A 27,170-nucleotide genomic window follows, 5' to 3' on the forward strand; every position below is an offset into this window, starting at 1 on the left:
GCTATTGCAGGGATCCCACTAATGACAAAGCCCCAGAGTCCATAGAAGACAAGCGTGGACAAAGCTCCCGCCAGGAGAAGTGATACTGCACAGGGACAGGGAGCGTCCATGAAGGCCAACCCAGAGACGGGAGAAGCAGAGGGAGAGAAGTTTCATATTCGATTACGGATATGAACTGAAGATGCTCTGCAGTCAGATTGAGACAGGAGCAGAGAGCTAATGTTATTTTGAGATGTGATGTAAGTAGTATTTATTTGGGAGAACACAGCATTATCATGTTATCCAAAATTATCCCTGTGGCGTACACTTGCCATAAAGCTTGCTAATAATCTGGGTTGGGGAGGGGTGTGTTGGAGAACCTAACTGAAAACATCTGCTAAGATTGAATATGATAATCAGGTCTTCTTTTTATTATTTTGCTCATGATATAATCTTGGAGGAGTGGAGTTGAGTGATTATCCCAGTAAACTTGTATTTATATGCAGACTGTAGGTGTCCTTGACTTTGCATTGCAAAATAAAGATGACCGATCTTTTCCATTAGAAAGGTTTGGGTCACCCCAGCTGCCAGCTTTTATGCTTTTTTTTTTTTTTTTCCTCCCTAAGGAGATACAGGCGCTTTATGGACCCTTCCCAAGCTGCTGCAAAATGATTGATGGTTGGCCTTCTTTTAATCCAAGTAATGCAGAGTGTCTGAAGCTTTGGTAATCGGATCCTACTGACTTGAAGGACCACTGCCAAAATATCCATAGCACAGAGGTTTGGCAACTCGATTTAATAGCAAAAGGATTACAAAGTGCAAAACAAGCCCCACAACAGCTATGAAATGGGCCAATTCAGAAACTGACTCAGGCTAAGAAGTTGCTCAGTGTTGCTGTCTCTCACTTGCTTTGTATCCCCTGCTCAAACTGCCTTCACCTTGGCCAAGGTTGGAGGCACCTGTGACACACAGAAGAGAAAAGATGTCAAGGGAAATCGACACGAGATCATAGACACCGTGTCTGGTGACATGTCAGGCTCAAGGCCCGTGAATTCCCAACGGCGACTCCTAGGTCCTCCCGGTGCAGAAAGACCTGGCAAGGTCCTCTGAAAGGGAGACCACATGGCAAATTTAGATGCTATCCCTCGTTTCTTTAGAGCGAGAAGTTGTGGCTCTCTGTGACGCTGGATTTACCAACAAGAACAGTTTGCTCGGAGAGCCGTGGCTTGTTTGCCCTTCAGCAAACGTATTAGGATCACAGGAGAACTTAAGAGAGAGTTTCTGACCAGACATTTATGTGGACTTTGTCAGAGCCCCGGCTTCAGAGGCCTCTTTCCGTTCTGGGCACAAACATGGAGGTTCCAGTGTGAAACCTTGGGTCCTCTGCTCCAGGAGAGGCTAGGGATAAGAGAATGTCAGCAAGAAGGGCCTGGAGAAGCCAGCTCCGTCTGGGCACCTAATCCCCTATTTGCTTGGCTCTCACTTGCATGAGTTCCTGGACAAAACAAAATTCTAACACAAAACCCAGCACACGTCTCTATTAGGCAAGTTTAGTCGCTTAAAAAAAAAAAAAAAAAGTGCAAATGCAGACTCCTGCGTAAATCTGATTTGCCATGCTAGGCCAAGCTTGTTTTATTACATACATTCTGCATCCTAAGAACTAATAACTTCATATTGTAAACATTAAGCATACAGAGTTAAAAGTCAAGGCCACATTCTATCGTTGATTGTCTCTTTTGTCGTGTATCTTTGGCTGGCCGAGATCAACTCGTAGTGTATAAATGCATAAGTTATATAATTATTATATAAAAAGGAAAAAAACAAAACAAAACAAAACATTGACTTGTATACTTCATTCTGACAAACGCACAGCGTTCGCGACTCGACAGGGAAACCGGAGCCTCTGCCTAACCCAAATGCCTCAGTGGTTGCAGATGGCAACATCCAAGGAGGCCAGCTCTTACCTGAACCCTGTGGGGACCGGAACCCCCACATTGCGATGAGGTCCCGAATGTTTCTTTTAAATATCAGACAATTCCAGTTAAAATTTTCTTTTGACAAACAAACAAACAAAAAAAAAAAAAAAAAAAGGAGAGATGCATATTTTTGTTTCGGGAATCCTACGGCTTCCCCCTTCCTCCGCTGTGCGGGACTCTTAATACTGCGTTTGGTAGAACACTGACCAATGAACCCACAAGTCTCCTCCATTCGCTTCTCCAAGTGTCTGTACTGTCCTAAGTCCAGTCTCTCTGCTCAGCGCATGTCTCTCCCAGCCCCGTGGCCGCCGCCTCCTCCTCCGCTCCCTCCTCTTCCACCTCCTCGAGCCCTCCATCTACACCCGCAGGCTCCCTGTCCGCACACACGTTCTCAGCCCCGCTGCCCCGCCGGGCTCACAGTCCCCACAACACTGTCCGGGATAAAGCTGGCAGCCTTGGGTCGTCTTCAGGGGTTGGCAAGAGCTGGTGGCTCTCCACCCAATGGAAAGAATCTGATTTCCCACCAAAACAGCCCGTGTCGCTGATTCCATGTGGTCGTTGGTTCATGGGCCGCAATCTCTTTTCTTTCTCTTTTTTATTTTTGATATGTTTCTATTTTTAAATACAGGTAGTTTTCCTCACAATGACATCCCATTGGTGTGTTAGGTCAAGACTGCGTTACCACTGTCCCTTTACTCTCATCCCCCCTTGGCACCAGCAGGACCCCAACTCTCCTCGGAAGTTTGTACACTTCTCAAGAACACTTTCTTTGGCACTTTGTCCTTGTGACATCATACTTCTACTTACAATGTCTTTTACAGGTTTGGTCCACACATGATATGTCTGTATACATTACATTTGTAGCATCCTCTTTCTTCCTGTAGAAATACTCTAGTAATTCCCTCCTACCAAGAGTCTTTGGATCTCTTCCCTGGCTTCCTTCCCCAGCGCCACTCAAGCTACTTCACTCCTCTTGAGGCACTTTTGATTCACGTTCTCCAATAGAGTTTGTGGCAATTTCTTGGTGATCGTATGCTGTTGGGAAAGGCCTCCCTCCCGGCTCTAGTAGTAAGTGCCCAGATGTGAGGGCATGTGGCCGGCCGGAAGCCTCGTGTTGGGGTATATACCTCCAGTTGGCGAATTCCAGTAAGGGTTTGGGGTGGCGAAGAAACTGGACGATGTCACAGGGAGGGCCGGAGGGTGAGGGGCCACAAAGTTCATCTTCTGAGGGTGGGCGTGATAGGAACCCATGTAAGGGAGGTCCGAGGGGTACTTGTACAGAGAGGATTCTGGAGGGTGGGGCTGTAGGGCCTGGGCGATCCCGTGGAAGTCAAACTTGTAGGCGTAGCGCTTCCCGTGGACTTTGGTCATGATATTTTTGTCATAGTAGTAGCGGAGGGCACGGCTGAGTTTATCGTAGTTCATATTGGGTTTGCTTTTCCGTTCTCCCCAGCGCCGGGCAACCTCATCAGGATCGGTCATCTTGAATTCCCCATTGGTGCCTTCCCAGGTGATGCAGTTGGAGTTTGAGCTGTCTGACAGGAGCTCCAGGAGAAACTGCCAGAGCTGGATCTGTCCACTCCCTAGCGAGGTGGGAAAAGGAAACAGGACACCCGTGAGAACAGGCTCCGAGCAGAAGGCATTGTTTCTTCGGTGACAGAAGTGGGTGCTAGTGGTGTTCCACGTAAATCCCTTAGCCCGCCCATGTACCCATCCCTCAGCTGCTGGGGGTGGCCCCAGCTCTCGTCCCACAGCCTTCCTCCCTCTTCTCCAGAAAACGACCCTTGGCTGGACAGGAGTTGTTTCACCCACCCCAGGGAGCCCACGGACGGAGAGGCTGACACCATGGGTGAGAAGCCGATCTCCTTGCCCCAGGGAGGGGCCCACTGTGTGAGCTGCTCGTATTCCGGATCTCCGCACGGGATCAGACCATGGCAAGGTTCTGGGTAAGGCCACTAGCCCCCACAGCCTGACCCCTGCCCTCTCCACTTCATCATCGCCTCTCCCCCAGAAACACACACTTTACTGATCACTTCCACAAGTATATCCTTATCCCAAGCCCTGTGACTAGGGAACCTGACCCAAGGCCAGGATCCCTGGTGACTCTCGGATCCACAGATCCGAGTCCTTTCCGGAATGCAAAGAATTCCTATGGGGCCAAGTTTAGGTTGGTCCCATCCATTTCTGACTTCCTTAGAAGACCAGCCAAGTCCACTTTGCATTTCAGGGGTGAAAGGGCTTATTTTTCCTATTTTGTGAAGCAAAAAGTGCCATTATGTCGATGGCAATAATGACTTAATACCATTTATATTGGCAAGGTCAAGCGAAATAATAAAAGTCAGATTTAGGAAATGAACTTCTAAAAGTTTATGGAAAAACCTAGAGAATGGAAGTAAACACCGTTATTTCTAACATAACATTTTGCTGGCACCCAGAAAGCAACTCTGTCAAAACTTTTCCTAGAACAGAATTAACCCACTCAGAATGAGGAAGTTTAGAAAAAGGTTGGCTCTTTTTCAAACCAGATCACCTATTTCCAGTACTTAGGCGACTGCATCGTAACGGAAATCTATGTGTTGCCCCCGCATTGCGACACCAGTTGTGTTCAGGAGAGTTTCTTGAAGAAGAACGGTGCGTGGCTGCGAGCCTTTTGGGGGCCAAATGAGACTCCAGCTTCACCTGACATCTCATGTAGTTTGGGGGTGGAGGGACATGGCCAGAATTTTTTTTATCCCATTGGAGACGTGTGGATGTGGCTTTTAGGTTTTAATAAATTCCGAGAGACATCCGGACACGTCGTTCTAGCCACCATGTTATACCACTGTAAGATGATTCACGGTTCCCCACAGGAGAAAAGCATGTAAATATCAACAGCAGTATTGAGCACGGGGAGAAGCTAAGATGTGCTGAACAGAGTTGAGAAGCTTTTCAAGCAAATAAGAGGCAGGTCTTTCCACAGAAACTCCAGCTACAGCACTGCCTTGGGCTTATACCAAAAAGATTACTCTTTATTACACGTTCAGTAAATATCAATAGATGTGATAAAACGATTAAAGCAATTTTAACTGGCAACTCTTCAGGGAACTGATGTTGTGCAAAAGTCAATTATAAATTTGCTTTTTCCTAATTCCTCCCCCCCTCCTTAGCTCCCTATATAAGCTGTCCAACTCGTAAATCCTTGTTTCCACGTTGACTACATGGAAATGGATATGTTTGTGAATTCATCCATACAATAGCGTCGTGAGAAAGGTCAGCCTTTTCTGAATGTGTTCTGGAAAATTATCATTTTCAGTCTTGCAATACATTTGAAATATATTAACAGCTTGTCGTTCATCTAAATGGAAGCCTATGCTTTTTCCGAACCACATAGTCAAACTGTTCCCAATCAAGTTCTGTTGCCCCCAACATCTCATTAACATGCATTTAAAAAAAAAAAATACAAAGAATGGTATGAGAAAACCATATGGTTTTAGTATATAAATTGTAACCAAAGGATTACTACTTGAAAAAAATTCCATATCGGACCTGGGAATAGGGAAAAACATGGATTTTTTTTTTTTTTTGGATTTTTTTATTTAACATTCCAACTTATGCTTCAACATAAACACATAGAGTTGTCTGAAAATAAATATTCTCTGTCAGCCTCCTCCCACAGAGAGATTAATTCCACAGATCTTGCATAAATACACAGAACTTCCTAAATAGCCAGAAAAATACTTGGTATTTATTCAAACCTTGGCATTGCTCTTAAGAATCTGTCCCTTGCCCATTTCCTTTGTAAACGTGTATAGGAGAGAACCCATGGACAAAACTGGTTTCCCATCTCTCCTGCTCCTGAAGAAATAAAAAGTCAGGGACCTAAATTCATGGCTGAAAATTCAAAGATGAGCAATTTCTTTCTAGACCATTTTACCCAGCAGCCTGAAGACACAGGGTTCAGGCCTTTGAGCATTTCAAGGGTCTATGGCAATCAGAGATCTTTAAACAAAATTTGTCAGCTTCCAAACCCAAGCACAAAAGCAAAAATGGAAAACCAATTCCTGTTTAAGTAAATGTTACAAAATACAACCCAACGTCAAGCTCATTCATTGTTAAATTTAATATTCGTAACAAAATCCGTTGTATTCCCAGTATAGGGCAGGTTTTCTCACTGTGAAAGAACTGTCAAGGATGCACGTGGCTGCTGAGAACTCAGCCAGTGCTAGGTTAACTGAGATCCTTGTGGCCACAAATTTCAGAGCAATTAAAACAGTAACATTTGATGCACGACAGCGGTGCATTTTAGAACATACAACAGGGAATCCAAAACAAGGATACCTAAGGTTTAGGAAGCCTTAGAGGGGTCTGGGTTGCTCACTGGCCAAGACAGAAAATGAAAGAGAAGCTCTTACATTTGGGATCTGCCCCCCAAGAGCCCTGCCACCTCCCCCCTGGTCCATCACCTTCCTTCTGGAAAACGCTTCACATCTGTTTTCTTGCCCTGTCTTGGTAACAGCCTTGGTTTTATCTAGGATAATTAACCAAATAGCCAGGACTGGTGGGAAGAACAAAGACCTCTCAGCTGTCCTCCCACAGGAGAGCCCAGTGGAATGAAAGGGGGAGGGGTGCAGCCTGAAATAGAATGAATGAATGAAAGGCAATCCTTTAATTTCTAGAAGGAAAGTGGTCTCTTAAAGCAATTAAAGGAAAGAAGAGAAATAACAGTAGCAAAGAGGGTTGACTGAGCAGAAAAGGGCAAAACATCTAAAATGCTTACAAAGCACAGAGAAAAGCAGAGCTGGGAAAGACTCAGCAGCTGTGGGTCCGGTAGGAGAGGTGTCCCCAAAGCGGGGCACCACGACCACCACCTGATGGAGTGGCAGAGCAGGGGGTGCCCAATGAGCACAGGGTGGTAGCCCATTAGAGCCACTTTCTACCGCAGCAGGCTATGCTGCAAAGAAACCCCTGTGCATGGCCTGGCCCCTCCACCATGTTAGGCTCCAGGCAGCAGGTGCGTCCCAGGGGGAAAACTTTGCCCCAGGCTCTGTGCGGCTCCGGCAGGACTTGGTAGAGGACAGGGCAGTATGGTGGCTGCAAGCTACCACTTTAGAATCGTCACTGCCTCTGAGGACTCCTGGCACTGGCACATGCAGGACCTTGGACAACTCACCCAGCTCTCCATGCCTCAGTGCCCTCCTCTGTAAAATGGGGGTGATGGTAATGGTACTATCCTGCTGCGCCACAATAAGGATATAGTCAGTACACGAATGTTTGAGCTGAAAATCAAGAGTTTAAAGAGAGGCACACACCTTGCCTAGAGCTATAAGATGACAAAAGGAAGCCAAGTGCCCCCCCCATCTTGTGCACACATTTCCCTGCACACAGTCCCCCGCCCCTGGCCCCCTTTGGCCACGAAGAACAGCAAAGAGTATTTTCAGGGCTGACTGATGGTCACTGAAAGCCTACTATGCACCAGGCACTGTTCTGAACATTTTATATTTATATGTCTTTTTAACCCCCCCCCCCCAATCATCTGAGATCCCATTGTGGAGGTGAGGACATTAGAGCCTAGAGAGGTAGAGTGACTTATCCCGCCCAAGGTCAGCAGGGGTTGGAACCCAGACTCCAAGCCTACATCCAAATCACGGCACAAACCATTGCTTTTGGGCCCCGCTTTCTGCACACATCTCCACTCTCCTTACCCCTCTCCAGGTTGTCCCTTCCCTGGGCCTGCAGCTTGGGATGTCCCCAATGGAAGACCAGACACTCCCATCACCAGATAGATGGCAAAAACATCCCTAACACCAGTGTCTAGGTGCACGTGACGCTGGATATGCTTCCTGCCCACCACTGAAGAGTATCCTGTTAGCATCAGGGGAGCCACCCGAGAAAGCACGTTCACAGAAAAGTCAACTTCAGTTCGTTAGAGAAGCTACCTTAAATGTGCAGCGTTCTAATGGGACATAAAGCTGCTGCATGGCTTATATGTGACCCATCACATAATTCTGCAGGGACACACCTCTCAGCAGGAGAAATACAGCCCCTCAAATGCACATCAAATGAGTATCTGGGACAGAGACACTGGGATGCTCTCATTATCCTGCCCACGTATGCACGATGATGTCACCTTTCCATTTAAAACGATTAAGTAGAGTTTGCACTGTACAAAGAGCAAAGGCAGCAATTTTAAGTGATAAAGGATTTATTTATCAGAGAATAGGAAAATAGAATCAAACAGGAAAAGGCATTCTCATTCACAGGAAGATGAAAGACATTCCAGGTTTGGGGTCAGAAGGCCACATGAACACAACTGGACAGGCAGCCCAAGGAGAGATGGAGAGAAGGCCTAATTCATTATAAGCGGGGTAAAATAAGTCTTTATCCTCCAGCCCTGAGTGGGGATGTTGGCGCCTTCCCCAGGCCCAGGGAGGATGGTTTTGTGACACAATGTGCAGTCTTCACCCCCAGTGCAGACCTGCCGACCTGCCCACCTGCCAGGCACCGAGGCGTTTTCCCAGTGTCTGAACAGTCGTAGAACTAGATGGAAATCCTTCCTTTCTAGTCTCTTGGCCTTCCTTCTCCAAGCCCTCCTTCCTCCCTCGTGCTTACTCAGGGGCGGCGTAGGATGAGAAAATAAAACCAGACTTGGATGACAGTCAGGGCTCAAATTTCACCTCCCTTCTTACTGGCCGTGAGACTCCGGGGAAGTTACCTAATGTTGCTGGATCTCTGAGTCCTCTCCTGCAGAAGGTACACAATACCCTGTCTGGGCTGTCACTTGGCGGCCCCAGCAACATGAGAGCCTGCCCGGGCATTACGCAGGGTGGGGGGTATTTGTTATTTCACACGATTCTATTAACATCCCCAGAGTGCTTCTGCTTCCATTCCTTTCCTCGTTCTAATCTATTCTGAACAACACGGCCGGATCAGTCTTCCTGAAGCACAACTGATAACAGTCATCTCAAAACATGGTAATCATTTTTAGTTGAACAGTTATGGAGCTGTCATACGTGAGCACAGGTACGAGGAGGGGCCAGAGACCCAGGAACCTTGGCCACCAGTTGGATGCTCACTGAAGGGAACAGAGCCCGTGGCTCCGTTGTAACCACCTGTGTTCATTTCTCCACCAGAACGTCAGGTCTGTGAGGGTCAAGGACAGTGTCTCCTTATTCCCCGCATTCATTTACTCAACAAATAATTATCGAGTGCCTGGTCCAGTTCCCAGGGTGGAGTAGGAAATGAAACAGTCCCTTAGTTCAAATGCCTAAACGCATTTGCTGAACTAGTGAACGTTACCTAAAACCGAATGTTAAAGCTTCAGACACTCAGTAATGATGATATTTCATGTTCTCAAAATATAGATTCCCTTGCGGGGATGCATGCTGATTGAATCTGGACTTTTCCATTCCCAATCCGATTTTGGCCTCAGTGTTTAGGAAATATACATTCCAGCTTGTCCTTGCAATATGCCTGTGTCATCTTGGCATCTGAATGTGCTGTTGAGAATACTAAGCATATGCCGTGAATTTCTGAAGCTGAGGCCAGCACAGCTGGCTTTAATCTGAGTACAAACAAATAAAACAGTTTGGTGGGCACTGAAATGTGATGACAGGTGACGATCCTTGGCAAGTACGGGTCACAAGGGAGCCAGTTAAGAACGCACACTTTCTCCTAGCCTTTAAGTTCAAAATCAGGCAGTGCATTGATGGTGATCCTAGATCTGAAGCCTTACAGTGGAAATTAAGGTTCTCCTTTTCAAGATATTACTTAATTGGTTTGTGCGATGGGTTCGGTTGTGTCCCCCCAAAATGCCTATGTTGGAATCCTAACCTCCAGGATCTCAGAATGTGACCTTATTTGGCAATAGGGTCTTTATAGAGGTGACCAAGTGGAAGTAACGTCAAGGTAGGTTCTAATCCAATATGACTGGGGCTCTTATAAAGGAAAATTTGGACACAGACAGACACACACACTCAGAGAAGACAGGTAAAGAGACACACAGAAAAGACAGCTATCTACACACCAAGGAGAGAGATCTGGAACAGATCATTCTTCTCGGCCCTCACTTGACACTTGACACTTGGACTTTAGACGTCTGGCCTTCAGCCTGTGAGGCAATAAATGTCTGTTGTCGGAGACCCAAGGGAAGTGATATAGCTTACATTAGCTGATACTGTTCTTTGCGGAAGCTAATGTCTTAATTCCTAATATGATCCATTTCTTCCCACTTAGGCAGATAATCCAATGAGATCTAAACTCAACTTTGTTCAGGTGAAGGGATTTCTCACCAATACAAGTTAATCTTACAAAACAGCCACAGCCCAAACGGGTAACTTAGTTAGGAGCAAAACCACCAGCATGATCTCACCTGGGTTTGCAAGGCGGCTACTTGTTGGTCCAAGAATCTGATAAGGATCTACAGAAAACAAAACAAAACAAAACAGAAAAAAAAAAAAAAAGAAGAGGAAGTAGTCAAATCCCAGACCAAAGACCGCATCATGACTCGGTATCATGTTGCTGCCGGCATAATGCTGACCCACTTGTGTTTCCAGATTTCAGAGTTGAATGTACCCGTCCCACCCCCCACATACACCAAAGTCACCTAGAACCACTTCCTATATAGTAGGATGTCACATGGAACCTGAGAGAAATTTCTTGCTAAGGGCCTCTTAGCTGGCTGCCAAGTGCAGGTTTGGCTCAGGGTTCCCAACACCCAGCTCTCTAAGTCCCTGGACAGAAATTGGGCCAACGAGATATGTCCCCACGTGGCCCCGGTGCCATGCTGGCCATATTGCTAGGCATACTGGCAATATGACCCTCCAAAGCCCTCCACACTGGACCTGGCAAAATGCCAGCATGCAGCACGTGGCCTGAAGGAGAAATGAGAACTCATCTGTCACAGTTGACAGTTGCAGCCTGCGTGCAACAGAATGTTTTCTCTGTATTCACTACATAGACTTCGGAAATGTTTTAGCAAAATCTCAAGCTATCCCCATTGAATAGACCAATGATTTGGTCCCCATTTTATATATGGAGCCATGATAAAGAAGATAAAATCTCATTAATTTCATGTAGGAAGTGACACATTTTAGAAATACGCGCACTAAATCTACTTCTTTTTTGATGGACAGCAAGACTGAAAACATACCTAGCTGAGGACGCTGGTCTTCGGTTTTGGGCACTGCGGAAGGAGACGGCTGAGCAGCTGAAAATCCAAAAACAAAGGACAGAGTAGCTGTAACTTCTGTTTAAACCATAAGTCTTTGATGGTGTTATAGCACCATTCCAACAATTATCTTAGTTATTAACATGTCGTCTTACTGTTACACTAAGTCGCATTTAATGGCAAGAAATTTCCTTTCTAATGAAACCAAATGTATAAATTATAGCAAAGAGAGAGAGAGAGAGAGAGAGAGAGAGAGAGAGAGAGGGCACTTTAAAAAATTATTTATACAACACAGTTTCCAAAACCAGAAAGAAAAAAAAAAAAAAGAATTTGAGAAACAGATTAAAATGAATCATAGTCTAAACGAAACAGAAAAGGGGAAATCACCAGGAAAATAAAGTTACAGATACTTTCAAACATGGCCAAGATTAGGAAATCACCCAGTATTTAATCTGTGCCCAGACATCTCATGAGACTTGCCTTTGTCCTTGTTGAAATACATTACATCATTTGTTTCTTTTTGTTATGGAAGTATGGAAGTAGGCATAACCCCAGCAGAGAAAGAATCATTGCACTTAAAGATCAGTTGCACTTTGTTGCCAATGGAAAAAACACTCTATGCATTGAAAAAGCATAGATTTGCTGCAGAAATTGTTATGTGTTCCATCAATGGTTATCTACTGCCTTGTGACATGCAGACTCAAGCAGCTAGGCCAACACTGTACCTTTTGACTGGGGAGTGGGGTGGCCGTGACTAGTCCAGGCTGATCTCCTGGGTGGGTCATAAGGTAAATCTGCAAAGACAAACAAATCAACTAAAAGATCAATAATGTAATTTATAATAGATATATTCTGTGTTTTTTGTGATTGCCATAATTTTTGTGTTTATTAGAATAAATACTGTGGATGGAAATTCAGTAATCCATAGAAATACTAAACCTATATTCCATTAGGTTTGGGGTTTGCTTCGAAATTATCATTTTGTTTAGTCTGTTGATCTAACATTTTCACCCACTGATCTGACAACTCTGACAGATTCTTGCAGTTTGCTGAGTCTTCCAAAAAATCTTCCTACAATCATCATAGCTCAAGACCATATTGAGTTTCTCACAATCTACGTGGACCTGCTTCTACCTACAACTGACTTGAATTCACCCCTTTGTTATTTTCATGACTCATGCAGACCAAGGCTCACAAATTTGTAAGTCCACCAGTTCTTGCTCGAGGACTGCCCCTAAGTCCACCAAACCACACTCATGTTCTTTCTCTTCTTCTTCCCTGGAAACGAGCATGCCCACTTATCCTCTTACTGGCCAGCTGCCTCTCTCTGTGACCCCTCATTTTCTCTTTAATAATCTCACCCAGTTATATTAAATCAGTCTTAAGTGTCCTGTTCTTTTTCTATGTAAATATCTCTTCCTCTAAATGAAATTAGAATTTCTCTAAAAGAACTGCATGAAATCAATCACAAGACAAATAATATTGCATGTTAACAATGAGCATAGGAGCTGAAGCCTAGGGGCGCCTGGGTGGCTCAGTCAGTTGAGTGTCTGTCATTGGCTCAGGTCATGATCCCAGAATCCTGGGATGGAGCCCTGCATTGGGCTCCCTGCTCAGTGGGGAGTCCGCTTCTCTGTCTGCCCCTCACTCTGCTCATGCTCTCTCTCTCTCTCTCAAGTAAATAACTAAACGTTAAAAAAAAAAAAAAAAAAAGAAGCTGAAGCATAAGCCAGTAATTTCTTTGTATTTCCAATGCATTATCATTTATCTCCTAAATCATCATTGCACTTCGCAATGCAAATTTAACTATACTTCTGTAACCTCAGCACAAGTTCTATTAATGATTATGAAGATTTTAAGTCATTTCAAGGTTCTTTCGAAAATATACTCCAGAACATTACCATGCATATTCTTACTAACTGTGCATACATGAAGTGATTTCTACACAAAATCCCATTAGAGATCCACTTGAAAACTATGTCTTCTTGGATTGATGGGGACTCAGTTCAATGCCATGTGTCATTCTGAGCCAACTGAAGGCCATAGTCAGATACTTCAGCACACCTGGATATTGCTACAAAATCCCACTCAGAGGGCAGGGCAAGTCAATGAGTTTAAAGCCTCTCTTTAAACAGATGAGTTGGCCCTATTTTAGATTGGTAATCTGGTGAGCCCATCTTCAAAAAGTTTGACTGCGTTGCTAAAGATGCATCTCTCCTTATTTTCAGATCCCTAAGAGAATACCACTGAAATGCAACGTGAAATTCAACCCAGAGTTGCCTTAATTTATTTGGTCTGTCTGGCTACAAGCAACTCGACCAGTGTGGTCTCTGAAATCCTACCCTCTATAGCGCTGGTTAAGTAAGATGATTTTTTTTTTTTAAACTGCTATTGCTCACCCCTCCTTCTCTGCTGGCATTTTTGCAGTTTGGACCAGAATCTTTTCCCACTCAGCTCCTCAGAGTCTCACTTTTCTGGTGCTGGGATTGCACATGGGAATTAAATCTGCAGCTGCTATCAATTTACAACTGAATTTCAACTTAAGTCTCTGGGAGCCCTTTGTACACAGACCCTTGTCCAATTGCATTTATTGCATTTTGTCTTTAAAAAACTGGTCAGCCAGGGTTTCAGTGTCAGAACGTCTCAGAAGGAGACCAGTCTACTTGTCTACTAGAGTCAAGTCTATATATAGTCTGCTATGTATAGTTAAGTCTACTATAACAGCATTGAGGTGAACTCAGGAGGTGACAGGCACATCTTGACAAGGGGCTTCTGCTGACCAAATGAAAAAGCAAGACAATACCGAAACATGTTCTAGATCCTAGATCTCAAAGTGTGATCCGCAAGCCAGCAATGTTGGGAACATCTGGGAGCTTGGGAGAAAGGCAGAATCTCAGTCCAGAGCTACTGAATCAGAATCTGCATTTTGACAAGATCCCAGGTGACCTGGGAACACACTGAATGTGTTTGAGCAAACATGTTCTAGACAATTTCCAGTACTTGTTTCTAGGCGGGAATCTGTGTTCCTACAGATAGGGATCTCAGAACTACTATCTGAGTGTGTCAGTACAAGGGAACAGAAGCGTGCAAAGAGCTCTACTTTGGGTCTTTTTCACTGGAGGGAATGCAAGAGAATGAACAGCAAATGTCAGCAGGCTGGTCTCGTCCCACCCTGAACATAAAAGCGTTGCTCATGAAATTGTGACTGGAAAAAATTAAACACCCAACTACCAAGAGAAAAATATTTTGAAACCCTTTTTTTATAAATCCTTCTTAGGATATATAACCATGTTCCATCCTCCCTTGAAAATAAGTCAGGACCTAAATAACACCAAGTCTGATTTTTAGCCAAGAATTTGTGATGTTTATATGAACGATGATTAACATGTTCATAAACATATTGCCATGGAAGATAAGTAGGCTTTTGTTTTCGTTCATGAAATTCTGGTCCTGTGCTTCCTTATCAGCTACCGCTCACGCGCTGTGGCATTGAGCCTCCCTCCTGTGGGAGGGGACACTGGGCAGGACTGAATGGAGCCACACTGGGACAGGAGGCCACGGCAGGGACCCCTCCAGCCACACCACCCCGCAGCATGGCTGCTGCTGGGCAGCTCTCCTCTTGGGCTGCTTGAGAAATTAGGACTCCACGAGCATTTGCCATGTGTCCCTTACTAACATTAGGACACAGAACTTCTACTAAGAACAGATTTTACATTTAATTTTTGGCATTCGGTTCAACACATTCTCCATCTCTCTTGAACTGTGTGATCTTTGAGGTAATTAACTCATACACTTGGCAGAAGGTCCCGTGTCAGAGAAGGCTGCTTTCTGGCATTGGGTCTGTTATCTTTTCTGTAACAGGCTGTGTATTTAGAAACCAAAATTTATAAAAAAGTGTTTGGGAGCAGCTTAGAGTTACCAAAGAAGTGTGTTTTATGCCATGATCCAGATTAAAAAGCACAAAACTGAAAATACGGAGTTTGACCGGCATTGGGTTCCTCCATACCAGCACCTTGATTTATCTCTTGGGAGCTGGGATCAGTTTCTGCTCCTCCACACCCACTCCCTTCCCTGGGCATCACTGAGTCAAGAAAACATGTATATTCTACTCTCCTTCCTACAGGGTTAAGTCCACCAAGTTTTGTATTCTGTTTTCATCAAGCTTAAAGATGAACATCCACTAGCCCTCAGGACGTCCACCCGCCTACTTTATTTTTAATGGACCAGAACTTGGACCACAGGAGAGCTCGTCTGCATTCTGCAGGATCCATGCCATGTTTGCAAAGCAGAGCTGAAGGGCCCTAGCTGGGCTGGGGGAGGGAGGGAAGGATGAGATCTGCCTGCTGTCAATGAATCTAGAAGCTAATGAGAAGACAGAAAGGCAGCCAGCTATTGCCCAGCACCAGCCAATAAACCCCTATTCAATGGCAGGAAGTTTTGGAGTCAACCCTAATGTGATTAAGTCACTCTCCCTTGTTTTCCTCCAGACCATCCTCCAGGGCTTCTAAAATCCTCTATCAAAGACATGGAGATCTGGGAACATCTTGTATTCCTTTGCCTCCTAGCTGTGTAGGTTGGTCTGGTAGGTCTAGCCAGGGAGAACACAAAGAGTACATTTTTAGCTATGAGCTGGGATATAGGCTTTGCATAGCACCTGATGTAGGAGAATGTACATTAGCTGCATTGTTTTTCCACTCGACTGGTGACACCAAACGTCACCAAGTTGTGAACTCCAACCACGAATCATTTAAGAACCTGAGAAACCCCTGAATATCACCAGCTGAAAAGTCAAAGTCAAGGCTGCATTTGCTGGTTCAGCCCTCCAGTCTCTTTTGAGCACATCCTAGATGCATGTCATGATATGTGGACTGTGTGCGGATGGAAGAGGACAGACGGGATTTCACAATGTCCCTGTCGGCAGACACCAGAGCTTTCCTATAAACTGCCCATAAGACGCCAGGTGGGGTGACACATCACGAGGTCAAAAACCAGGATGCATGGTTTGAGGAGTCGGACCTGTCTCTTTTACGTCACTTGAGACCCCAAGGGGCCATGGCTCCAAAAGGCATGTGTTCAGCAAGGAAGGAGGGTACTTACAAGGGTACTTACAATAGAGGTGGAGAAAGGGCTTCTGGTAGTTCTGACACAACTCAAGAAACATGAAACACCATGTAATTATGACCATGAAAATAGAACGTAAAATGATACACCTCTGTGCTAACACTTTATAAGAGTAGGGGAGAAAAGGCTCTACATGTTAACTGAGCAACGGGATGATGAAAGAGGGTGCATTTTGAATCAGGAACGTTTGGACAAAGCAAATAGGAGCAAGCCTGGGAAGAGAAGGGAGAGGCATGAACAAAGCAGTGAAACATCCATGTGTGCATTCGTTCAAGGTCGAGCCCTGCCTCCGCCTAGTAGAGAAGTCACTCTCTTCTCCAAGGTTAAACCCCTGAATCTGCCTTTCAGCAAACAGTGTTGGGTCTGATTCAAACTCTTTATAGTCATATCCCAATATGTGTGTATCTCCCCTGGCATTCACAGTAGCAGTCATCCAGACAGATACTTTTGATAGAAACTGAGTCTCAGAAACCTACTTTACTGGTACGGAGATACGGAGCTGTGATCTCTTCCAGGTCATGGACCATGGCCCCAAGGCAGAGCCTTATCAGATATGCAAGGTGCATCTGACTTTGCTGCCTGTCCTCCCCCTGACAAAGCATAGAGGGGTGTCCCCGCCATCACCTCCCAGCCTCCCCTTCTCTATATACCTGGGAGGCCGTATCTTCCAAATATACTATATCGTAAAATACAAAAAGGATACACTGTCCTTTGTAGCAATGAGCAACCAGCTAGCTGGTCTGACCGTTGGGCTGCACCAGTGGACTTGGCCAGTGTTGTGATCTTTTGACAGATCTCCAACTAGCTCACAATCCCTGGATTTTGCACCTCAGTCAGGGGCACCTACAAGGCAGCTTCAAGCAAACAAGGAAGCAAGCAAACAAGCCCCGAACCCTCATTTTAGAAAGCTTCTATTTTTTTTAAGTTTGGATGGAAATGTTTTTTAAATGCTCACAAAACCATTGTGATTTCCCTACACTTCCATTTTCCCAAGGATGCATTTATTAGAGGTAAATGGTGGGGCTCTTCATGGTCTAGTTCACTCTAGACCCAGGGTCTTGTCCTCACTTAAATGGCCTGGGAAGTCTCTACCAGGACAGAGATAACCAAGCACTCTGGCCAAGCCTTTCCAAGTGTTCCCCAGGAGAAGAGCAACAAAGCCCTCCTCCGAGGTTTGAGAAAAAGATAATCAGCAGCCTGATGGCACTAAGGTGGTAACAGGGCAGTGTTGGGGTAGGAGAGACTCCGAGAAGCTTCGTAGCTCACTGGTCCCCAGTCTTTCTCACTGGAAAGACACGGTAGTGCTAAGCTTAGTGCCCTGGATATATTCAAAACGAGTCTTGTGCAGCCTGGATGTGAGCCAGAGGTCAAAGAGTGACAGCTTGGGTCTAGGAAGACATGAGTCTCAGATCCATGAACGGCTATGGAAAAACCAGCCTGCTGTCCTGAATCACCATGTTATCATTGCAAGTCCCAGTGAAGGGACAGAGGTCTACGCTATGCACGTGCTCCCTCTACTTGTCCATCTGCAAACATCTAGTCCTCCACTGGCATGTGGCCCCTCCCTGCAGAGCATCCTTTTCCTTCTACGGGAGGTACCTTTGCAAGCCCTGCTGCTCCTACAGTCTCTGCCATTAGAAGAAGCTCATGTGTGCGTGTCTGTCTCTGGCTCCATGATGCTAGCCCTCATGTGTGTGAGTCCATCTCTGGCTCTAGGTGACTCTACTGAAACATTGAGAAGTTTGGGCAAAACATGCACGTGAGCTTGTGAGCTGGGTCATTTCTACCTCTGTGGCCAGCACACAGGAGGCACTCCCCGGACATCTGTGGAGTAAAGAGCCCAGGTTTCTGAAGACAGGATGCTTTCTGAAGTCTGACCCCCAGAATGTAACAGTGTGCTTGTCACTACTAAGCCTTGGATAATACTTATTTTTTCATGAATGATATGTAAATCAATTACCTACAGAAATCCTCATGAAAGACATAAAGTAAGAGTCTGATGTAAATTTTATCTCTTACATGCTTCTGCCCTGAAGGACGGGCTCCTGTGACATATGGGGATCCATGCCTAGCGCTAAGGGCATGCCTCGTGCTTCGTGTGCTTCCCCAAGGACAGAAGTCCTTCCATGACCCGGAAAGCAGAGGGACTCCTTACTGCCAGATATCTGAGGACCATCTTTGCCCATCTGTCTTTTAAAGTATCTCGTGAAGGGGCTGATCTGCTTTGAATTCTGCAGTCAAGGACGTTTGGTGTGATCTTTGAATGAGAGGATCTGACCGAATTTAGGCTCCTAATCCACAGAGGAAGAATGAGACTGCTCAGGACTCTCTTCAAGACCCAGGATCCGCTCCCTCTGACTCACGTGACTTAGGTCACGGATCTCACGGGCCATCCTGGGATGTCTTTCAAGGAACAGATCACACAGGGGGGTTTTCGTACCTGGCCTAGTTGTAATTCTTTGCGTGGCTTCAGGATATACTGAAGTATTTGGGAATATAAAAGCTGCACCCCCTGCAGACAAAAGGAAAGACAAAACATGTGAAGGTCTGTTGTGGTTGTTGATCTCAGCAACCGTGCCAAATCGACTTTGCCCTATGACACCAAAGGAAGGCGTCCCCCTCGAGCCGGCTGTTCCAGACTTTGGGGAGGAAGGGACAGACACAAGGGGCAGAAACTGATTCTGACTACAGAAGTGGGTGTCAAGCTGTCCTGTGCCCCATTTGTAATAAAGTGTCTCGTGTTTTGATCTTACGGCTTCTTGCTAAAGCCCATCTGTGCGTCCTCCTCCCCCGCCAGCAATCTCATTTTATTTAAAAAAAAAAAAAAATTCTGTGGTGCGTATTTTTATTTTTAAATTGCATAAAAAATCCACAAAACATTTGACAGAGCCCTTGGAAAGTCATACCAAAAGATTATAAATATGTTGTCAAAGACTATATGGATCTTATTAAAAATGATTCCCCATCTCTATTCAAATGCATGCTTCCCCATCTCTCTCTCAATCAATGCCCCTGTCGTTAGCAGAAAAAAATTCCCTTTCTGTAGTCTGGTCCATTTGGAATTGGCTGTCCTTTTCTTCGATTGTTCAATGTTTCACAGTCACGAAAGTAAGGAAAACAGAGCCTTCTTGAAACTTTCCCTCAGTGTTATGCATTTTTTAAAACAACTGCAAAATTATCAGAAAGTGTGTATAGCTCAAAGGTGTTTCCTAAAAGAAGGAAATTACTTTGTCTAAGTTATTTGTTATTTCTGGCCACAAGGTCATTAATAGGCTGATGTGTGTAACCTCCGTTGAAAAAGCACAAGACTGACTCGAAGCATTTTTTTTTTCTTACTTCACATTAAAAGCACAATGTTCTGAATGTTGAGGACCAAGATTAAGCAGCAATTTCATTGTAACACTCAGACCTAGACTCACACACAAGACACATTTTAAAGTAAACTGGCGAATGGTTGGAACACGGCTGTACCTCCACGTGAGGCTGGCCATGAACTGGCTTCTTTGCTTACAAGCCAGTGACCCACACCTTGCCAGAACATGCAGGTTTTTCCCCTAGCCTGGGTGGTGGCAGAGGGTCCCCACAGGCTGGTACAGTGGGGTAAGCAGCCTGTGGCCATGCTTCTACACTGGTCTTTATCAAGAGGGAGACAACGGAAGCCAGCCAAGAGCACATTCATCTGCAGAAAGCCAGCTTCTACTATAAGGGGAGGTGGGGGTGGAGGGGAAGGTTAGCCGGGACAAAGCATCCTGTTAAAGTCTATCAGGCTCAGGCAATACACAAAGAGAATGCAGAATCTGTGGTTAGAGATAGAATAGCAGGGATTGGGTTAGCCACTAATTTCATATCCTCCAAAATTATTATAGCTTCCCGTTCAACAAAAGTTCACCAAAAGTAACACATGAGCTTTTCTTTCTACTACTGCCTTTTGCAAATGTCCGAAGTCTGTGCAATAAGACTAAAGTCAAGACAAGTTAAATATCCTAAAACGTTTCCTAAATGGGAAAAATAAAACTTCTGCTTGTCCTAGTACACATTCCTTGAAGAATAAATAACGAAAAAAAAAGAAGAAAAGAATACTAAGGGTCCCCTCATATCAAACATGCTTTTAGTCTCTATAGTCGGCACAGCATGTATTTGGGGAATAATAGCAGCAGATTATAATCCAGCAAACTTGAGCTAAGGCTATGGCTAAAGGCTAATTCTGCACATCTCAAATCCTTTGATCGTCCTAGGGAATGGGCAGTGCTCAGAAACCAGAGGGCGCCCCCTGCCTGTAGGCTCTGGTACCTCCCGCAAGAGCCTCCTGGGTTCTGCCTGCCTGATGAGCTGCCCATCTCGCCTGCCATCTTGAAAGCATGCAGCCTGTGGACAAGAGCCTGCGTTCGTCCTGTGGGCAAGGGGCAGGGCCAGCATTACCTGTGTTTCTAGCATGCATTAACCGTGGAGAGTTTTGTAAGGCTTTATCAACATCATCTGAAGTCAAATGTGGAAGAGGAGCTACAAAACAAAACAGAAGCAACATCAAAATGAAAAAAAAAAAAAAAGAGAGAGAGAGAGAGAGAAAGAGAGAGAGAGAGAGAATTACCTTCCTTTAAAAAAATAAGAAAGAAGGAAGAAAAACACGTCCCCACTCCCGCCCTCATATCCGGGGATGCTTGGAAATCTCTCCATGGCCCTGCTGCTGGTTAGCGTGTTAAACCCTAGGTGGGCCCATATTCCATTCAGGGAGTAAGTGATCAGGATGCCAGGCAAAGCATTTACACCAGAGTTCACACCGCCCCGCTACCGCACCACCTCCGTCTCCTGCTAACCATGCTTGACGTCTGACAAATTAAAGCATGCAGCAAACTTGGTGAATTCATGCCCTTAATCGCCAAGATGCCATTCCCATTCTGTCAGGTGAAGCCACATCTCATGATCCCAAATGGAAACTTCCCTCCTTTTGTGTGCAGGTGGGATCGGTAGGGGACTTGGTTTAGCTTTAGGGAGGATAAACCCCATAATTCCCATGTGGTAGGAGCCTTTCTGTTTCTGTTTCAGTGTGGGGCACCATGAAGGTTCAATCACGTGTGACCAGATAAAGCTTTGGTTCCCTTTGCCACGTGATCTGCTCAATGGAGGGGACAGTGGTGGAGAGAGCTGAAGGCTAACATGAATTTTTGGCTTCTGGGAAAATCACTGGCTGCTTCTCACCATGTTCACCTACATCATGGCCTTGTAAGCAGTTGGTGGTCTCAGACCCTAAATGAGAATGGGTGAGGGCAGGGAGAAGCTGTTCACAGACTGTTGTGAACTCTCTTGGCTCAGGCTCGCCAGAACCAGCACGCCAGTGATCTCGGCCCCAAGCGGGGACCATCTTACTCTCTCTGAGGTAGTGCAGGTGCGAGAGAAGGATGTCAGCATTGTAGCTCGGGGTGAGCCTCTGGAAGTCGTCCTTGGTCATCTTGCACAGTTCCTTCCCATCAATGTTCTGGAACAGCAAGATGTCGACGTCTGGGAGGCCATATTCCTTCACTGCCCACTCCAGCCACTGCCGGACGTGGTCCGTACTCCACAGCGTAGGGTCTGGAAGGGGATGGAACATAATGGATCAACTCCCGAAGACGTATTTCTAGGGCAGAGCTACCTCCCAGGTGGGATCCCCAGCAGCTGCAGATTTCCAGAACAGCCCCTTTTCCCACTGTTTCAGAAGAACAGCCTCCAGCTCAGCTCAGTGACCTGTCAAAAGAAGGTGATGTGGGGGAAAGACAAAAAAAAAAAAAACACAAAAAACAAAAACGCCAACTGACTCACATGCAGTGATCATTGCCTTTAAATTGAATTGTTCTGGAATTCTAGGATTATTCACACCATTGTCCCTCTGGTTGTTTGGAAAATCTGAAGTTTAATATGGGGACAGGTTGTTGTTTTTTTTTAATTATTTATTTTTTTCCACTTTTTTCACTCTTATTTATTGATTTAAAAATGAAAAAAAAATATGGCAACATTTTTTCCTTATTAAACCAGGGGCATCTTTATATGAAAATAAAAACTTCAAGACACAAATCAGGAAAATGTTTACTGTCACACACAAAAAAATGTATTTGTACAAAATACTGGAAAAAATAGCCATAAAATTGTTAATAGAGTGGAGGTAAACCAAAACCCCAGCACCTCCAATGAGCTAGTATTTCTGAGAGCTGTCAGTTCCTTGCTTTTCCCTCAGAAAATTTGGTTTTGCACCTACCTGGCACCTTCAGGGGAGGGGACAGCCTGGGGGAATTTACACCTCACAACATGTTGGCAATGTCATCACGTTCTACTGCTATGTGTTTGGGGGGGGGTCTGGGTGGGGGTCCCACAGGGCACAGCCTTGAGGAGACAGAGCAGGCAATCCTTGATGGAAATACACCAGGGACTGTTCCACATGGACACTCTTGGTGGAGGGATATTTAAGACCCACAAATGCTGGTAGACGGGAGACACCCAGGCAGGAAGTAGGAGTTCAGAGTTTATTTATTTATTTTTTTTAAGATTTTATTTATTTATTTGACAGGCAGAGAGAGAGGAGGAAGCAGGCTCCCTACTGAGCAGAGAGTCCGACTCAGGGCTCCATCCCAAGACCCTGAGACCACAACCTGAGCCGGAGGTAGAAGCTTTAACCCACTGAGCCACCCAAGTGCCCCAGGAGCCCAGAGTTTAAACCCCAGGGTCTCTCAACTTTCTGTAACCTCCAGAGACTGCTTCTCCTTTCTAGATCTGTTTTACATGTAAGAGGAGAGCCTTGACCTTCGTTCTCTGGACAGGCCCTTTAGAGATCGGGCATGCCAAGATGCTCTAATCATAATGAGTGAGAATTTGGTGTAAGGTAAGTCATCCTTTCAAACCACTTCATAGCGAATAGCTCTAGAACCTTGTTTCATCTTACTGATGTTTCAGGCTACCCAAGAATGGGACATGTGTGCTATTGGAAGATATTTCAAGTTTGCAAAAGTAAATAGCAGTTATAGTGAGAAACAGCCAGAGAGTCACGCCACCAGAGTTCTCACCTCTTCCCTCCCTTCCTTCCTTTTTCCTTCCGTCTCCCCTCTTCTGTCTCTCTCTCTTCATATCTATTTTAATTGAAAGAAATAACTTCAAATCCAATGGAAGCCATCTCCTTGCTCTCCCCTCCTGAACACTCCAGAAAAAACCACCATTCTGAACTTAATACAGTCATCATTCCTATGTGCATTTGAATACTGTTGCCATATCAACTATGTGTACTGTCTGTGCTTTTAAACTTAACATGAATGATATCTGAGTTTTCAAAATGTGTCTAAGTTCATCAATGTAGGACTATTCAATCAGGTAAGCAGCTCTTGGGCCCCCAATTTACTGACCAGTGAACATCTGAGTGTCCATCTCCCCATGCACATGTGAAGGCATCTGCTTTGGTGCACACTGAGTCTACACTGGGATCACATGGAGAGGGAAGAGCTGAGCCTGGTCTCATCCTGGGAGATCGGAACTATTAAAAGCTCCTCAGGTAATTCTTATGTGCAGGCAAGTTTAGACCATCCCCCAAGGCCTCACTGCTCCAAGTGTGGTCCTGGGATCTTGCAGCATCGACATCATCTGGGACCTGCTTTGAAATGCAGAATCTCAGGTGCCACTCCAGACCTGCATTTTCATCAGATCCTCAGATGACACACTTGCAAGCATGGGGCAGTGCTGGCCTGAAAAGAGGACCTAGATGTAGAATTGTTGAGGTGTAGCGAATGTACCGGTTCAGTTTTTCTGGTTAGGATGGGATGTCCACTGATTTTGTGACACTCACACTCTCAACAAGCAATCAGTGTATATAATCTGGAAACCAAGGAGAGTGCTGGTTCTGTGCCATCTGCAAAACCTGAAATGGCCATGTTGACAGGAAGGTGCGCACATTCCTGTGTAATTCAAACATACGGAACGCTTTGCTAGTCTGTGAAAATGGAGTGTGTACACGGACGGTTAACTTGTTCACCATTGAGTTCAGATGGCTGTTTGCCATTGGGTCAGGATTTGACCTTGGGGGATAAAATGGTCAAAACTCCAGATGGTTCTTTTTCTCACAACCTGTCATAATTCCTCATTATACAGATACAGATCATATTTAATCATCCCCAATTCAAGCCTTCATGCCCCTTGGTTCTGTGTGGAGGACAATCATGGCCTCTCAGACAGAGGATCCTCTTATCTGCCATGCTCCCCAGGTCATTTTTCTTAAACCCCACCACCATCAGCCAAACCTTTCATGATTTTGTTTTGTCTTGGCCTTTAACAATGTAGAAGGACTATTTTTTTGGTGGGGAAGGGGAGCTGGTACCTACCTCCTAGAAATCAGTTCATTCTTGGAATGCATTTTCTTCTCTTAATGGTTGAACTAGATATTCTAAAAATGATATATAAACATCTTCCCGAAAGTCATGGGCTTCATGTTCAAATGGTAAAATGACATATTAGGAAGACAGCCAAAAAAAGAAGTTTCTTTGGTCCCTTGGTGTGCTACTAATTGGTTTCCTTTGCTAAGCCCAGGGCTGTCACGGCTCATTCAATTTTCCTTTTAGGGACTCATGGGCAAGACCCCAGGGACCAATTCCTGACCTGCATTGTTCTTATTACAAACATTCTTGCTTTGGGTTGGTGAAACAGCCATTCTCCTGTACTGCTGGAATAACTATAAATTCCTGCCTCCTTTCCAATGAACAATTCAGCAATACATTTGAAACGTCTTTCCAAAAAGACGTGTGCTTCGTTTCTGAACTAAAAATTCCACTTCTAGAAATTTATCGTAAGGAAATAATAGAGGATGTGCGCAATGATTTATTTTCAAGGATGTTCTTTGTAGTGGTGTTTATAATAGCATAACATTGGAAACACCCTAAATGTCCAACCAAAGAGAACTAGTTATGTTGTAGCACATTTAGGGATGTTCCTGTGATACTTGGAAACTAAAATTATACCATTGAATATATTGATAGGAAAAAATGCTCAAAGTGGATTAAATTTAAAAGTTTGAAAACATTATTGAAGCATAATTAAACTTTGCTAAGAAATGTAAATATATCCATGGAAAGAATTTTGGAGGGCCCGGCAATAAGAGGTCAGCTGTCATCTCTGGAGAGAAGATGATGGAGATTTTTAGATTTTTTTCTTTATCACTAAAATTTCACTAAACTGTATTTCCTGTTTTTCTCTCCAAAAAATGTAGTACTTAGGCTAAAAATTGTTTATAAAAATGTATTCTGCTCCATTTCAAAATCCAAACAAGATCTTACAAAGGGTTTAAATACATACACACACACACACACACACACACACACACACACACACAAGGAGGGTACATGATGTGATGAGCCCTGGGTGTTATACACAACTGACAAATTATTGAACACTATCTCTGAAACTAATGATGTACTATATGTTGGCTAATTAAATTTAAATTATATATATATATATATATATATATATATATATATATATATGTTTGTGTGTGTGTGTGTGTGTGTAAGTATTTTTATAAAATTTTCAAGGGGATAAAATTTTAATCTCTTTCTTATGTGGTTTATTAATGGGGATTGCTTCATTTGAAAAGGATAAAGTTACTTGAAGTTGTGTTACTCCTGTTATCTTTTTGGGAATGGATCTCTACATCCCCACCCTATAGGGATCCCCACCCTATAAGCAAAAAATATGAAAAACAAATGATGTCCATATGATAAAGAAGATATGATACAGTAAAGAAGGATGTTCCTTTCTGACCTGTCCATGGGGTGCCATTATTCTGGACCTACTCTGGAGATGTCATAACAGAGAATACTTTTCGAGAGACAAGCCCAATCTCCCCCACATGAAGCACAGGACCCCGAGTTTGCCAGACCCCACTGTCTTCATAGGTGTCATTCCCAACCAGTCCCCATCCCCTCATCCTACAGCCACACACAACTGCCTGCCCTCTCCTGAATCAACACCCCATGCCTGTCCCCAAACACCATCCGTTGCTTGTGGGATTAGCCCTTTCTTATCCCCTTCACTTTTGCTTACCACCTCCTTTGGGTGTCTGTCCTCAATGTTCCTGAGAGCTAAGCACTTCTAAGGACCCTCTGGAGCCGCACCAATGACAGGATCAGAGTAAGCCTCACAATCCCCAGTACCTGGGCCCAGCACAGATGCTACAGCCATAGGTAGCGTTTTGTGGAGTTCAGGTCAGTGTTGAGTCCCAGCTGAGTCCTAGCTCTCCCTTCAACTCCACAGAGAGCCCAGTAGAGTCTCTCCAGTCTCCTCCATGGCCCATCGTATGTCAGCAAAGTCTTCTTCTTCTGTCCCATGCTGCCATCGCAGAAGGGGGCTCACAAGGTCCCACAAGATTCAACAGAGCTCACCTCCTTCCCCGACCCCTAACTATGCACGGGAAGGAGAAAGGAGACAGGGCCACAGAATGAACCCCAGCCAAGCACCACCTTTGGCTATGTTAAAGGCATGCCATCCCATATCTTCAGCCCCCAGAGAGCAGTGTGACTCAGGACCCAGCAGATCTCATGATGGATTGCTTTCAAGGACCTAAAGAATGACTCCCATAGGAGAAGGACTAAGATTCCTTTGACTCAAGTAAGAATTGCTGAGAATTTACTGTATACACAAATACTCTGGGAGATTCAGAGGTGGCCAGGAAAGAGAGAGATGCCAAGGAAAAGGGTAAAGTTTTCACCGGAAGGGCTCGGCTCGAGCCTGCGTCAAGGAAAAGTATTTGACAGAATTTGGGTGAAAGGAGCATGGAGAAGCCCTTTAGTTTAGGCAAACAGCAGGAGCCCAGCTTCATACCCACTGAGGCGTGAAACCTCTGTGGTGCTGAGGGAGAAGGAAGAAATCAGGTGTGGCTGGAGTAGAGCGGTGGAGAGGGAACACACAGACATAGAAGGATGGAGGCGAAAGTTGGGGAGCCTTAA

At 44.9% G+C, this 27,170-nt stretch overlaps 1 protein-coding gene across 3 annotated transcripts in view; it reads right to left on the minus strand.

The window, feature by feature from the left end:
• Nucleotides 1-1,577: 1,577 nt before the first annotated feature.
• Nucleotides 1,578-27,170, minus strand: part of ERG (ETS transcription factor ERG) — a 172,526-nt gene continuing 146,933 nt past the window's right edge. For 2 of the 3 annotated variants that reach the window (XM_059392353.1, XM_059392354.1), the window contains 7 exons: nucleotides 21,586-21,789; nucleotides 20,641-20,721; nucleotides 18,662-18,733; nucleotides 11,826-11,894; nucleotides 11,083-11,139; nucleotides 10,303-10,350; nucleotides 1,578-3,538 (listed from right to left, as the gene is read on the minus strand). In XM_059392353.1, the coding sequence (XP_059248336.1) occupies nucleotides 3,018-3,538; nucleotides 10,303-10,350; nucleotides 11,083-11,139; nucleotides 11,826-11,894; nucleotides 18,662-18,733; nucleotides 20,641-20,721; nucleotides 21,586-21,789 (1,052 nt within the window). In that variant the 3' untranslated portion in view covers nucleotides 1,578-3,017. The remainder of the gene's footprint in view (nucleotides 3,539-10,302; nucleotides 10,351-11,082; nucleotides 11,140-11,825; nucleotides 11,895-18,661; nucleotides 18,734-20,640; nucleotides 20,722-21,585; nucleotides 21,790-27,170) is intronic. The other variant, XM_059392355.1, reaches the window with a different exon arrangement.

The sequence above is a fragment of the Mustela nigripes genome, chromosome 2 (genome assembly GCF_022355385.1).
Source record: "Mustela nigripes isolate SB6536 chromosome 2, MUSNIG.SB6536, whole genome shotgun sequence".
NCBI lineage: Eukaryota > Metazoa > Chordata > Mammalia > Carnivora > Mustelidae > Mustela > Mustela nigripes.